Raw genomic sequence first — 13,234 nt, forward strand, 5'->3', positions numbered from 1 at the left:
CTGATGTGACATTAGTTCTACGTTGTTCCGGTGTAGAGAGTACTTTTGGCGACTTTTGACACTTGGCATATGACAACATTTACCAAAATTCAAATACATTCATCCAAATAATTCACTCTGGCAGTCCCATTCACTCTGGTACTGTATGTCCATGGGAAATTGTTCTTATGTCAGTAATCATTTAAATCAAGGATCATGTTATGCGTCTGTGAACATAATGTAGGCTTAATGTAAAATCTATAAACACTCCTATTCTCCTTTCTGCTGATACACTGCTGCCTGACACCCTCCATATATCTACAGTATGTGATGTTAACTAGCCCACAGAAGAACATGACACCCAGGGTGACACAGGGATTACTTGTTCTATATTTAGTGTTTATGTACATGAATATTGGCAGGACAACTCTGTACATGTGACACACACAGCGATACAGTGGTAACACACAGACCTCCAGCACAGAACACATTTACAGACAGGCTCTAGAGCGCACACTGGCTGAGTTACACAACGGAATGTCTCCACAATGACAATTTCCTCATAGAATTTGAATTATTTCTTCATAACAGTAATAGTCATCATGATCAATAAAAACAAACAATCAAATCAAAAGAGGCGAAGTATAAAATAATTTAAATCTCTCCTAAATGTAAATGATGCACTGAGAGAACTATACACGGCTGGTAGCTATTTTATCTCTGCAGGTCAACTTAAATTGAAACTGAAGTAACAAACCATTTTGACAGAGGAACGCAAGAGTCATGCAGCGACAGAGAGATGCACAAGATGAAACAGTCTCTTCTCTGAAGCTCTGAAGTCTCCCTGTTGGCAACGAGATTCTGGGACCCCAAGCACAGGGCGATCCATAGGTGAGCACCTCTCACCTATGGATCGCCCAAAAACATGCCAACAATGAAATGTAAACATAAATATACAGGTTGATATCTCCCTCTGCAAACAGTTAAGTCTCTGCCACAGGCTCATCAGCTGTGTGAGTGGTCAGTCTGTATACACTCCTTAGTAGAATATCACTTAGAGTTAAATAAAACTTTTTTAATATATATATATATATAATAGATTTATTCTGTGCAGTCTATTAGCAGTACTTCCTCGTTTTCACCAGTTTGCTCTGGTATTTGACTGAGTGACCACTGTGGCCCACAACATAAACGTCCAYCAGATAGGTCTTGCCCGGCTCCAGCCCTGTGATGGTTTCCGTGGTAACGGCCTTCTGCAGGTTTGGGCTGTGGAAGTACTTGCAGAGGACCTTCTCTGACTTCCTGCGCGTCTCYGGCCCGGCACACTGGTTCTGCTCACGGCGCCGCTGCTCCTCGCCGTAGCTCTCGGACACCTCTTTTTTGTAGACGCAGAACTTGTTGCGGTCCTGCGTTCCCAGCCAGGCCACAGTAGCAGAGGAGCAGGTACGCAGCTTGTCGAAGGCCTTGATGCGTGTGTCCTCGGGTAGCGATGGGAAGGGCTGCTTGCTGCTGGGCTTTGTGGTGGCCAGCACCTTCAGGGTGGACGCTCCTTTCCTACTGCCTCGCAGACGGATCAGGTACTTGGCCTTGGGCTTCCCTCGCAGCTGAAACTGCCGTACACCCTCCACATTTTGGGAGAGCAGCAGCTTGCCATCACGCCTAACCTGCACCTGAACAGAGTCCAGACAGGCATGTACAAACAGAGTGACCCTCTGGTGGGAGGAGACAGGGGCGAAGCGCAGGAACTTACTGCCCTTTCTCTTGATGAAGACGTCGGACACTTTGCCATCCTTCAGTTCCACCGTCTTCTGCCGAGCCTCCGCCTTGGTGCGGGCGAAGGTGCCCACYTAGGCGGTGCTGGTGTTGGTGGCAGAGTTCACAGCGAACACGTCAAAGTAATACTGAGTGTCRGGCTTCAGGTCCGACACGGTGAAGATATTCTTGTTACCAATGCAGACTTTCTGAATGTCAGAGGCTTTGGGTTTGGCTGTGTAGGAGCGGGAGATCTTGTTGCTGGTGAGACCTCGGTTTAAGTTATTGTCTGAGGGGACAAAGCCGAAGTGAGCAAAGTCGAAGGGGCTGAAGTCCCGGCCTGGCTTTGGAGCGGCCATGAAGGCATCGTCAGCGCTGATCTTAGCCTCGGCAGCACACAGGCTCTTGAAGTTGTGCTCCTTGTTGATGACCACACAGTACTGGACGGGCTGGCCCATCAGAACGCCCGTAGGGGTGGGCTTCCAGGCCAGGGTGACAGTGGTCCGGCCCAGGGCGGTGACGTCCACCCGGGGATCGTAGGGCAGCTCGGGGTAGGGCTGGTCAGACGCTGGGGTGGTGGTAGCGTACACCTTGAAGTTGCTGTCCTTCTCTGTGGAGAGCATCTCCAGCTGATAGAGGCCGGAGGGAGAGCTGGTGGCCACATAGGACTCCACATCATTCCCCTTGTAGGAGAAGAGCTCTGTGCCCTCATCTACTGTCACCTGCTGCTGCTTCTGCTGGTCCAGGGGCTCTGGCTCACCTGGAAAACACACGAACTTAACATGAGTTCCTTTCATATCACAGCATCCCCATCACCTCCTGAGATATTTCTTGCTAACCTCCCCAAATGTTTATTTAATTTTTTTTCTGAAGTAAAATAATTTCCACAGGTGGCTAAAAATGACCCGTTTAATGTGTTGATCCTGATGAGGTCATGGTAAAGCTCTCTCCGAGCCGTACGGACGATTAGCCCCTCACGAGCCAGCGARCATGTTTTCACTCTAAACATCCCCAAAAATCCCAGGCTGGTATTCACTTGGCCCTTCCTGGGAACTTGTGAAGCTATGCTACAAAGAGGCACCTTGTAGCCTATCCATGAGGGAGTCAGTCGCAGGCCTTATTTCAGCTGAGCAAGGAAACATAATATTATGCTTGTCAACCAGAGAGTGTGCTCAACGGTGTTCTAAATTAATGCTGAAAGATCCGATCCGAGGCCGAGACATTCAGCAGAGAGAGGAGCAAACATATGAACAGACAGAGAGGTTGTGCATTTGTGTATTTACACTGGAAACTAATGCAATCCTGATGGCTAGTGCTCCACTCAGCCTATGTGAATGGCTGCTCGGTCTATGTTAAGCTGCCATATGTAGCACATATTGGAGATGAACTGTGTTGCAGTATTTAGTCTCTATTCTATAATCTATTAGGACAGTGAGTGAACATCAAAAAAGCAGGTGGTATCAGGCAAGGAGCCCATTTATTCATTGGCACAGACACATGCACACCCATATAGTCCTACACGTGCACACATGTACTTTCACACCCTCACATTATGCACACTCTAAAACCACCGCTGCAGTCCATGTCTGTGCTCTAATGGGACTGGGCTTGAGGGAGTTGATTGATTTCTTGTGTTTCTAAGACAATYTCCAGATGGAGAGAGAGTGACTGAGTGTGTGAGAATGAGAGGGTTGAGAAAGAGCGAGAGAGAGAGAGAGAGTCTTCCCTTTGGAGGACAAAGGGAGTATACGTTAGGAATGGACAAGGGGGGTTATTGTACCTAGCTATATAAATATGTTTATGGGGGAGGAACGAGGAAGGTTTAATCACATTCTAAACTCTTTACTCATACACTGTGTTTGTCTGCCAGCCAACCAACCAGCCAGCCAAGGGCAGTCTGTTCTACTCAGAGCTCTGTGCCCTTTTCACAGACTACAGAGGTGTGGTCAATTCAGACTTCAGTGTGGTCAGTTCAGACATTGTGTCACTAGTTAGTTAATAACCATATCACAACCACACCAAAAAAGCTGACCAGAAACACGGCCCAACCACAACAAAATGTACAAAGTCTTTCTCGTTTTATTCAAAACTATATCAATCAAATGTTTATGTTGTTGTTAATTTATGTTCATCCTGATAAATTAGTGAGGTGATTGTTTATGTACGTGTTGTACATCAAACATATATTTCACAAGTTTTACAATGTAATTATTGTAATAGCCCAATTTACAAATAAATAATATTTATGTAAATCATATTTATGTAAATACCTGATCCCTCTCCACTGGCCTCCTCAGGCAGCTCCTGCAGAGTGAGCTTCCACTCCAGAGGAGCATCACACGGTGTCACCGTCACAGACAGTGGGGTGTTGTCCTCCTCCACCACAAAGTAGTACCTTCAGAAACAACAAGTATTGCCCAGGTAAATGACAGGGATCAAACAGAATGCAGGGTTAACTGCAGGGTTAACTACTGAAATCACCCTACACACTAAGTCTATGGTCACTCTATGTAATGCTAATGACATGGGTCTCTATCAGCAGACATGACCTAAATCACATGAACATCTCTTTCTCATCTATAATGCATTTCCTCATCCTAGTATACATTACAATGCATTCCATATTCCCCATGCATCCATTTGCCATAAGTCGTCATACAGAGCCTACAGTGCTATTTAGTGTGGGAAGGCTACGACGCTGTTTTCGAGTGATACACAACCTGGCCTCATGCATTTAGTAAGATAAGACATACAGTACATGTACATGTTTGGAGCAGTAAACCTACATGTTGGTAATGGTTGTTGATAGTGACGGCTGTCTTTACATAGACCTAAACTCGTTACCTTTTGGGCGTGTCCCTGAACAAGTATCCACTGATCTCGGCTCCATCTGGGATGACGGAGGAATCATGGAACAGGGTCTTGTCTCTGATCTGCATCTGGAACAGGCCCTCGTCTCGCGTGGGCAGCTTCTGGCCCACTACAACCCCCAGCAGTAGAGCCAGGGCCAGAGGCCAGCCCTGAGGTCCAAAATCCAGCCTCATCCTCCTGTAACACATAAAGCAGATATGCAGGACCGTCAGAACAAGTAGAAGTCACGTTAGAAAAGCAAAAGTAGTGAATATTGAACATCTTTCTATAAATACTTGGACGAGGAACTTGAAAATGTACTTCCAGTTTTGCCTGTTAAGTCTATCAGAATGGAAGGGAAACCAGTWACACGCTGCCAAAGAGAGGAAAGTGAGAGACAGAGATGGACAGAGAGAGGCCCCATCTCTTGGAAAAAAGAGAGAAAGTGGAAGGCAGACAAAAAGAGAGAAGACACTTTGGATCAGAAAGAGGGAGAAGATCAAGAGGAATACAGCGGCTAGTGTGAGAAAGGTTCCCCAAGGTCAGAGAAACTAGATTGAAGGGGATAGAAGAGGAGAAGAGATTGGCACCAGCCGCTAAACTGTACTGTTCAGTAGATATCCCCACGGCTATGGGACGTGGCTCAGTGCACAGGTCTTTGCAGCTCACTGAAGATCAGGAACACTCAGATATCCTCTGTCTATTGATTTGGCCACATTGATTGCAGCTGATGGGAAAGCCAAATCCCTGGTGATTTAATCAGGATAATGATAGCAGATTAGCCAGATACTTTACTGCCATTTACAGCAAGTGAGAGTGTGTCCTTTTAATGACCCCTCTCTCTCCCTCCTTGCTCTCCTTTTCTCCCTCCCTCTTTCTTTTCCACCCTAGCTCTCCATCTATTTTTCTGTTGCAAATATAGCTCATCTTTGTCTCTTGCACACACATACAATCTCCATCCCTCCCTCTTTCTGTCCTTGTCACACAGACATCCTATCATTCCTCCCTCCCTCTGGAGAGACAGATAAGTCAAACCAGAGAACCCAAAGCTGGACATGCTTCCATGCTACAAACATGGCTTCATTACTACATTGTCTTCCTTTTAAAACACAAGCCAGAGAAAAGCCCTTGACAGCTGTGTAAATGTTTCCCTTTATGCCTCTCGTGTCTGAGCTGAGCCTTCCCTCATTCAGCCAGACTTCAGAGAGGTGGAGGAAAGCCTTCTAAGTGGTACTTTGAGATTTGACTCACAGAGAGGAGATCCTTATCTCCGCTTGTCTTATTCCACTTCAGAAGCGTGTCGGGCGGAACAAAGACATGTCTATTAATACTGGAGACAGTCCTGAGGTGGTATGTACAGAGCTCTACAGAGTTGTCTCTCACTCTTCAGCCCCAAAACAAAGAGGCCCCAGTCTCTGCTGCACCAAGCCCACATAATGACACTACCGGACTGATGTCATCAGATATGGGGTATGTGCGCTCTCAATTATTAATTAGTGTGGAATCGTCCAGCAGATTTGCTTGCAAACATTTGTGGCATAACTCAACATGCACTTGATGTGCTGTTTCCAATGTAAGCAACTTGCCCACCGCGTGTGATATTACTGATTCAAACTAATGGCTTGGGTTTGAGTTGGTCAAAGTGCTGCAGTATCCCAAGTCTGAGAAGCGTTACCACTAAATGCTACGTTCCTCTATCCAGACTCAGATCCCATGTATGAGCCACTACTGAAAGATGACACCTGCCCATTAAAACAGTTGGATTTGACTGTGCTAATGTCTAGACCTTGAGGTTGTGTGGTGCAGCACAGGCAGTATGTATGGGTCATACAGGCTGGAATCTGGAATGTTTGTGCATGCATGAGACTGCAGGCCTGCCTCTACCATTCACAGGCTCCCTTTACCAAAATAAAACTTCAAAAAAGCTGCATCTGGAACAAATAAAGCCTAATGTTTAATTAGAGTGAGGGAGAATGTATGATAGTAATTTGGGGGGAGGATAATTTGAAGGCAGAGCCGGCCACAATCGTGTCAACTTTGTTTTGCTGCTGTTTTTTGTATATTTATATATTCATTTATTTTTCAGTTTCACTCCGACTAGAACTTTGTTCAAAACTTGAAGCTCTTTTGGTTGTTAAAGAAAAAGTCTAATGCATAATAAATGGTAAGTTGTGGCAGCTTGAGGGGTGGGGAGGGGGAGGGGATAATACTGAGCAGGTTAGGTGCACAAAGCATAATTAAGATAGTAATTGATGGAAATAAAGATATGTCACAGTTCAWCTGTTTAACCCATAGTAATAACTACGTAATAACCATCTAAATGATATGATTTTACAATGACGGTTAGTTCCTCCTGAATTCCTATGACAACAACAAATGAACCAGTGTTTACCCTGTGCCTATATCCTGCCTTTACCAGAACTATGTGAATGACAACTTAGCCAAATAACAATGTTAAAGGGATACCCCAATGGATTTTGGCAATGAGGTCCCTTTATCTACTTCCCCAGAGTCAGATGAACTCATGGATACCATTTTTATGTCTCAATCAATCCATACATTAAACAAATGAAATGTATTACATGATAAAGAAGTCATTGTGTGTGGTCAGTTTGGTTGTAGGATGTAGATGTTTGTTTATGAATGTTTTTATGGGTGTGTTTGTAAATTTAATCTGGAGTGCGCTCTGGGCATTCGTAAATTCATAGCATTGTCAGATTGTCCGTTCGTAAAGTCAGAGCGTTTCGCACTACACTGGACACTCTGACCGAGGAGTAGGGTTGATCTGAGCATTCTGATCTCACAACAGCAGTCAAGCGCCCAAGCTGGCTAATGTTGGCTAGCTTGCTAGCTACTTCAAGACACAAATCAGAGAACACCTCACTCTGACCATTTTACTCGCCCTAGCAGAGCTGGTTAGGCTGTTTTCATGTTATCCAGAGTGTTGATGAATGTAACTGGGCTGCTGGCAACAATTTAATTGCACTTTTTTTGTAGACTTTTACTGACACCGGCCATATTCAACGGGTGTTGAGCGTTCATAAATTCACCAGTTATTCTGCGCTCTGGCACACTCAGACGAGAGTGCTCTGAAATCGGAGTAGATAGCCAGTGTGAATTTACGAACGCACCCTATATGTATGTACGGTTTGAGATCAGTTGGTGAGTCAGTGAGTCAGCTGGTATTCCAGAAGTCAGTCAGTCAATGTGAAGCTAGCCCAGCACAGCCTGATGACTAGCACACCTAATCAGTGTTCCTGAGTGACAGAGAACATGTATGCACAACGGAGCAGCTTACGCCTGTCATTCACACGGCCCTGCAATAGTTCTGCCCTCCAACTGTCCAACATGAAAGACCCATGTGGAGTGTGTGTGAGGGCCTCTGCGTGTGTGTGTGTGCGTGTGTGTGAATGTATAAGCATATGTCTGTAAAAGAAGATTGTGTGTGCGTGTCTGCGTTTTTGCCTGCCAGGGTGTATACCAGGCCTCCGACTACCCCTACACTACCACATCGCCCCTCCATCTCTCCATCCCTCCAATATCTTCTCTGGGTTGCCCTCTCCATCCAGCCGCAGTCCCAACCCCATCCTCCCTCCAGCCTCCCACCCCCAGCTCCATGACTCCCTGTCAGGACGGGTAAACCTCATGCCTGCTCCCACATGGAGCTCATTAGCAGGACGGGAAGGAAACAAATACACTTTAATTTCAACACAAATAAAGAGACATTTAAGATTCTCCCCAACGAGACGCCTGGCAGGGCTCACAGGACCTGGAGCCTTTGTTTGATTTCTTAAAGCTGCTCTGAAGGCATATTTACGGTCGGTAGGTCTTCAGTAGCAGACTCCATCACTGCTGTGCTGTRAATTCAGGGCCAACCGGGGGATTGGGGATACAGACAGACAGGCAGGCAAGGGCTGAGGGCTCAGAGCCTGAGATGGAACCAACCACACATAACCTGSGCCCATTCTGACGGAGAGCCAAACCGAGAGCACGTCTGGTGCTCTTGGAGAGCCAAACAGCTCATTAATGAATTGGTAGAGACTGTGGTTTAGGCTCCTGTCCAGGGGCAGAACTTTTGTCTGTGCACAATGTGAGTTTCTCTGTTTGTGTATGTCTTCTAAACCGTCAAATTCCTCAGAGTGTGTATAAGTCTACATCATCACTCATATTCTGTCTCTAAACCACCCACATCATCATCATCATCAGCCCACAAAGACTCAAAGACTTTGCTGCTGCTGGCACAATAGCGTGTTCAGGAAGGGGAGCCTATTTTCCATCCCTGCCTGCCTGCCTCTCTCTTGTTCTGTTTTATGGTCCATCTCTGAGCGAGGCAGTGGTTAGCACGGCATCCTGGAATGTTACTTGGTGGAGCGGGTCAGGTCATAGGGCACTTTCTATTACTGCACAACAAATGAGCCATTCAAATGAGGGGCGCACCTTTGACTGATGTGCACTTCGTTGCTGTCATTATGACTAAAGGGAAGCGCACACAAGATTAGCTCACAAAAAGCCCCATGGGAAAGAAGTGGTCCACTCTCTGCCCATCAGCATATCAACGATAAGGGCATAGACCAGCATCGTGGGAAATGAGGCAGTCATGTATCCATTATGTTCCGCTGGGCAGAGAGCACAGACCCCTTCTTCAGGAGAGAGATCCGTCAGTCTGAGGGCACTGCCTCTGCTTGTGTCCATTTGAAGAGGCATAATGAGGGATTTGCAGAGTGAATGTTTTGGACACTGGGAGAGGGTGTGGGTGGATAAAATGAATAGTTTAATGAAGGGAATAAAAACCTGTCGCTATGTCCTTAATCTTCCAGCAACGACTCTGGACGTGACATCCCACTCCAGCGGTCTCCACAAAGCAAACGCAACGACAAGAAGACTGTATATACTGCAGCTCGTCACTTCTCCGGACGCATAAATTGCAGTAGCAACACTGGCGGAATTCTTTCAGCCCAGAGTTTTCATATGCAAATCACGGTTTAGTTACGGTATGCAACACAGACCTTCCCATTTTCAGACTTTTTGTTCATGATTCATTCTCCTGAGAAAGTACGGGAGGCAGTGTGGCTTCTCTCTGCTACTAAATACAGTTATTCAAATTCCCATTCTGAGTCTGTCTCTCATTATACTCCTGAGCCCAATGGGGAATGCAGCTGAGGAAAAAAACAAGTCTCACCAAGGGATGGATGAGGTGAATAACAGAAGCACAGAACTTGAAATTCCTTCCCTTCTGATTTCCTTGCGTAAAATTCATAACGTAAAATGCATTAATTTATACAAATAATTTATAAACGAATAACACGTTTAATAAATCAAAAATATATTATTACGACTCAAATAAATGTATTTTTTTTAAAGTTAATAAGAGAGGATTAATATGATCAATAAAAAATTGTTTTAAAAAATGCAGTAGTTTGTTTTAAATTTAATAGGATTTTTAAGGGTCTCCAAATGTGAATATATTTGTGTGYGAGAGTAATCAGAGCGGGATAGCGGTTATAGTGCAGGTGCGGGGGCTCGCAAAGGATTGAGGAAAACTATTCCAAAAACTGATGTCCCATTTCAAAAAAAAAAAACAGATGTCCCAACATGTGTGGCATGTTGCATCGGCAGCACCACTATAAAAAAGGGCAAGTGAAGAGAATGTATGCCACGCACTATAGAATGGGGTGATAACGCATCTTGCTGATTTGCGTCTGGCCGCTTTGGAGGGTGCTCCGTCACCCCTGGGAGCATGGGAACCCTGTTAAGAGCACAAAGCAGCGCGCCTCAGATCCAGAGCCCCGAGCCCGTGGACACTGCCTTCCGCGTGTCCTTTTCATCTCCCTCAAAAGTTCATCCTTTTTGCGCGACATTAACCGTGCCAAGTGAAATAGTGGCCACAGCCAAACTAAGGGAACCAAATTAAAAGAGCATGCGAGCCCGGGCTTGATTGAAATGTGTTTGAAAACCTTAACTTCCCGGAGTTGTAAACCACAAAACCCTTTCCTCTCTATCTGGCAGTATTTTCAAAGGCAAGCGTTCTTTAATCGGAGAGTCCCTCTCTGTTTTTCTTTTGTATGGAACCGTCTCATTATGTTKAAAAAGCGCTTCACAAACCATATAGAGTAGACCAGGCTACTACAAAAACGCAAGCATGTTGCCCGAAAGCAGCCTTTTCAATCGATGTGATTTGGCATTCATAAGTTTAGGCTATTTCATGGGATATTTATATAAAACAGAGATCTAATGAGCCACGGATACATTTAAAATATTTTGTGAATGAGCGTCTTACCTTTCAGTTTTAGGGATGATGAAAATAGTTGGAAAGTTGTATGGATATGTTGCTTTTTCCTAACCAGCGCAACAATTATGAGACCACAATAAAAAATGTTAAAAATTAAGAAAAAAAATGCAAAACAGTTGTCCTTTTCACTGTCCAATAGATTCCTCGAGTCAGTTCTTGTGTGGTGGCAATCGGATTACAGGTCTGGTTAGTTGGTGGCAGTTCTGGAGGGTTGAGCCTTGTTTCAGAATCTGAGTGGGTAGGTTTCCTGAGTTCTGGCTGCGCGTCCGTCCCCTGCCGCGCGGCTGCTATTGAGACTCCGACTGGCAAACTGGTGCGAACTTCTGTCTCTGCGCTCTCCCTAGGTGCACTCCGATAACCAGCCCACTCCTCCTGGACATCACAACCCCAACAAATAAAAAACCAACCAGAGACCAGCCAGAACCAGCAACGGACCTATCACAGACATGAACTTAAACTGACATCACTTTATGAATGAAAAACCTATATTTATACGTTACTTTGGATTTACTTTGAATGGATATAGCCATACGAAGTAGACCTAATTTGTATAAATTGGATGACAATTACACACGTTTTACATACATTGTATTAAACCTTTTTTCTTTGCATTTAAAATAAAACTTTAAAAACATTTCCCCATCGAATAAGGTAATATCCCTACAAGGCGAACACTAAGGTTGAACTTACCAGAAATACTTGAGAGACGTGTCTGTAAACCTAGAGCAAAACAAGGTATAGATCTGGTGTCTTCGCCTCTGTTATTTTAAGAGCGGGGATCCCCTGTGAGCTGTTTACGTACGTCGTAATGCGCGCAGAAAACGAGTACACTTGGGTAGGACCCTTTTCAAAGTCACGCAACCCTCGGGTTATATTTTCTGTGTTGTCYGTGAGCAAGTTTTATCATGAGCCTAGATAGATGTGTAAGCACCACCATTTTATTCCTTCATCTGTCGTGTGTAATTTATGTGTAATGTATCCATAAAGAGCGTTTTCTCTGGGTTGCTTTCGTTTGTCCGGAGTGTTTACACCAAACCAATTCGACTGGGCCGAATGTGTTTTTGTTGCTTACATTACATTATTCCGTGTAGCCTAAAGGTGTGAAAACGCCGGCGGTACAGAGATGCTTTTGTCTGTTCCCGGGCCATAACCCAGGGAAGTAAATATTTATCCAAGATAAGAGCCTTTGACTGAGTTCTGTCGGTGATGTGAATTGTAAATAATTTACGACTTTATGGGGGCTGCCGAGCTCAGCAAAGTAGCCCGAGTAAAATGATGCCTTTATCCCACCCCGTTCAGAAAATAGATAAGAGCGTTACGGTTTAAAACTGTTGTTTCATTACCCCGAATCCCTTGACGCATTAGCAGGAACAAGTGTAGCAATAATGCATCGTCTATATAAAGGGTTAGCATACTCTACCTCGTTAAAGGGGAGGGAAAGGAAAGCAACGTTGGATAGGAGAGAACTTGGCAATTATTTAACATTATGTTAAAGAGCAGTTGGCCTAAATATGTAGATAATTTTCCATCATACATTTCCAATTTGACCTCTAGCCTAATCATATAATTTAATGCAGACTAATTCAATATGCGTAGCCTATTCTATATATTATATATTTTTCAGCCAAAAACAAATATATATGCGTAATTTCGCATTAAGCATATTCGTTCGACATTATAGTATCAGTATAGACAGTAAGTAGGCCTAACAAACATACCGCAATTAAAGTAAAAACCATTGAGTGAGACGCCTTGGTGCAACAGCATCATCTAGCGTCAGTGGTCTCTCTGGAGGCGTAAATCCGCGCACACTAGCCTACACTGGTTAGCGCGCTGGCTAGGGAATTACCGAGTGGACTTTCTATCACAGGAAATTGGTGGCACCTTAATTGTGGAGAACGCGCGCGTGGTAATGGTATCAAATACATCAAACACACGAAGTTTATGGACATGGCTCTTGTTATGTCCACTGTAAACTAACGGTTCTCCAGGCACATGGCTGCCGCCATGGCGAAGTAGTCTCGTCAGCGCACAGGGTTTTATGCGTTGGAGTCATTCGGACAGACTATGTTGCCACAGTGGTAGGTGGGCAAGTGCTGGCCACTCCTGGCTCCTCGCATGGTCCGGACTGTCTGGATCCTGTAGGGAAGGTTGTGTCAAGTTTGATAAATTCTTTGGGAGCAACTTGAAGTAGAGCTCCAGACCCCTGACTTCCTGACCTTGCATCTCACATCCTGCTATCACTCCGCATAATGCAAAGCCCTTCTCCCTCTCTCTCTCTCTCTCTCTCTCTCTCTCTCTCTCTCTCTCTCTCTCTCTCTCTCTCTCTCTCTCTCTCTCTCTCTCTCTCTCTCTCTCTCTCTC

General features: G+C 45.0%; 1 protein-coding gene and 1 long non-coding RNA gene across 3 annotated transcripts in view; one reads left to right on the forward strand and one right to left on the reverse strand.

Annotated features, from left to right (window-relative positions):
• Positions 1–13,234, forward strand: part of LOC139028532 (uncharacterized) — a 171,362-nt gene that overhangs the window by 91,017 nt on the left and 67,111 nt on the right. The gene's annotated exons all lie outside the window — the stretch shown is intronic.
• LOC111972293 (protein NDNF-like) lies at positions 358–11,658 on the reverse strand. Of its 2 annotated transcripts, none has more exon segments than XM_023999257.2 (4): positions 358–2,491; positions 4,002–4,126; positions 4,576–4,779; positions 11,561–11,658. In XM_023999257.2, coding segments are annotated over 3 exon segments (1,719 nt in total). In that variant the 5' UTR covers positions 4,776–4,779; positions 11,561–11,658; the 3' UTR covers positions 358–1,097.

The sequence above is a fragment of the Salvelinus sp. IW2-2015 genome, linkage group LG13, assembly GCF_002910315.2.
Source record: "Salvelinus sp. IW2-2015 linkage group LG13, ASM291031v2, whole genome shotgun sequence".
Lineage (NCBI taxonomy): Eukaryota > Metazoa > Chordata > Actinopteri > Salmoniformes > Salmonidae > Salvelinus > Salvelinus sp. IW2-2015.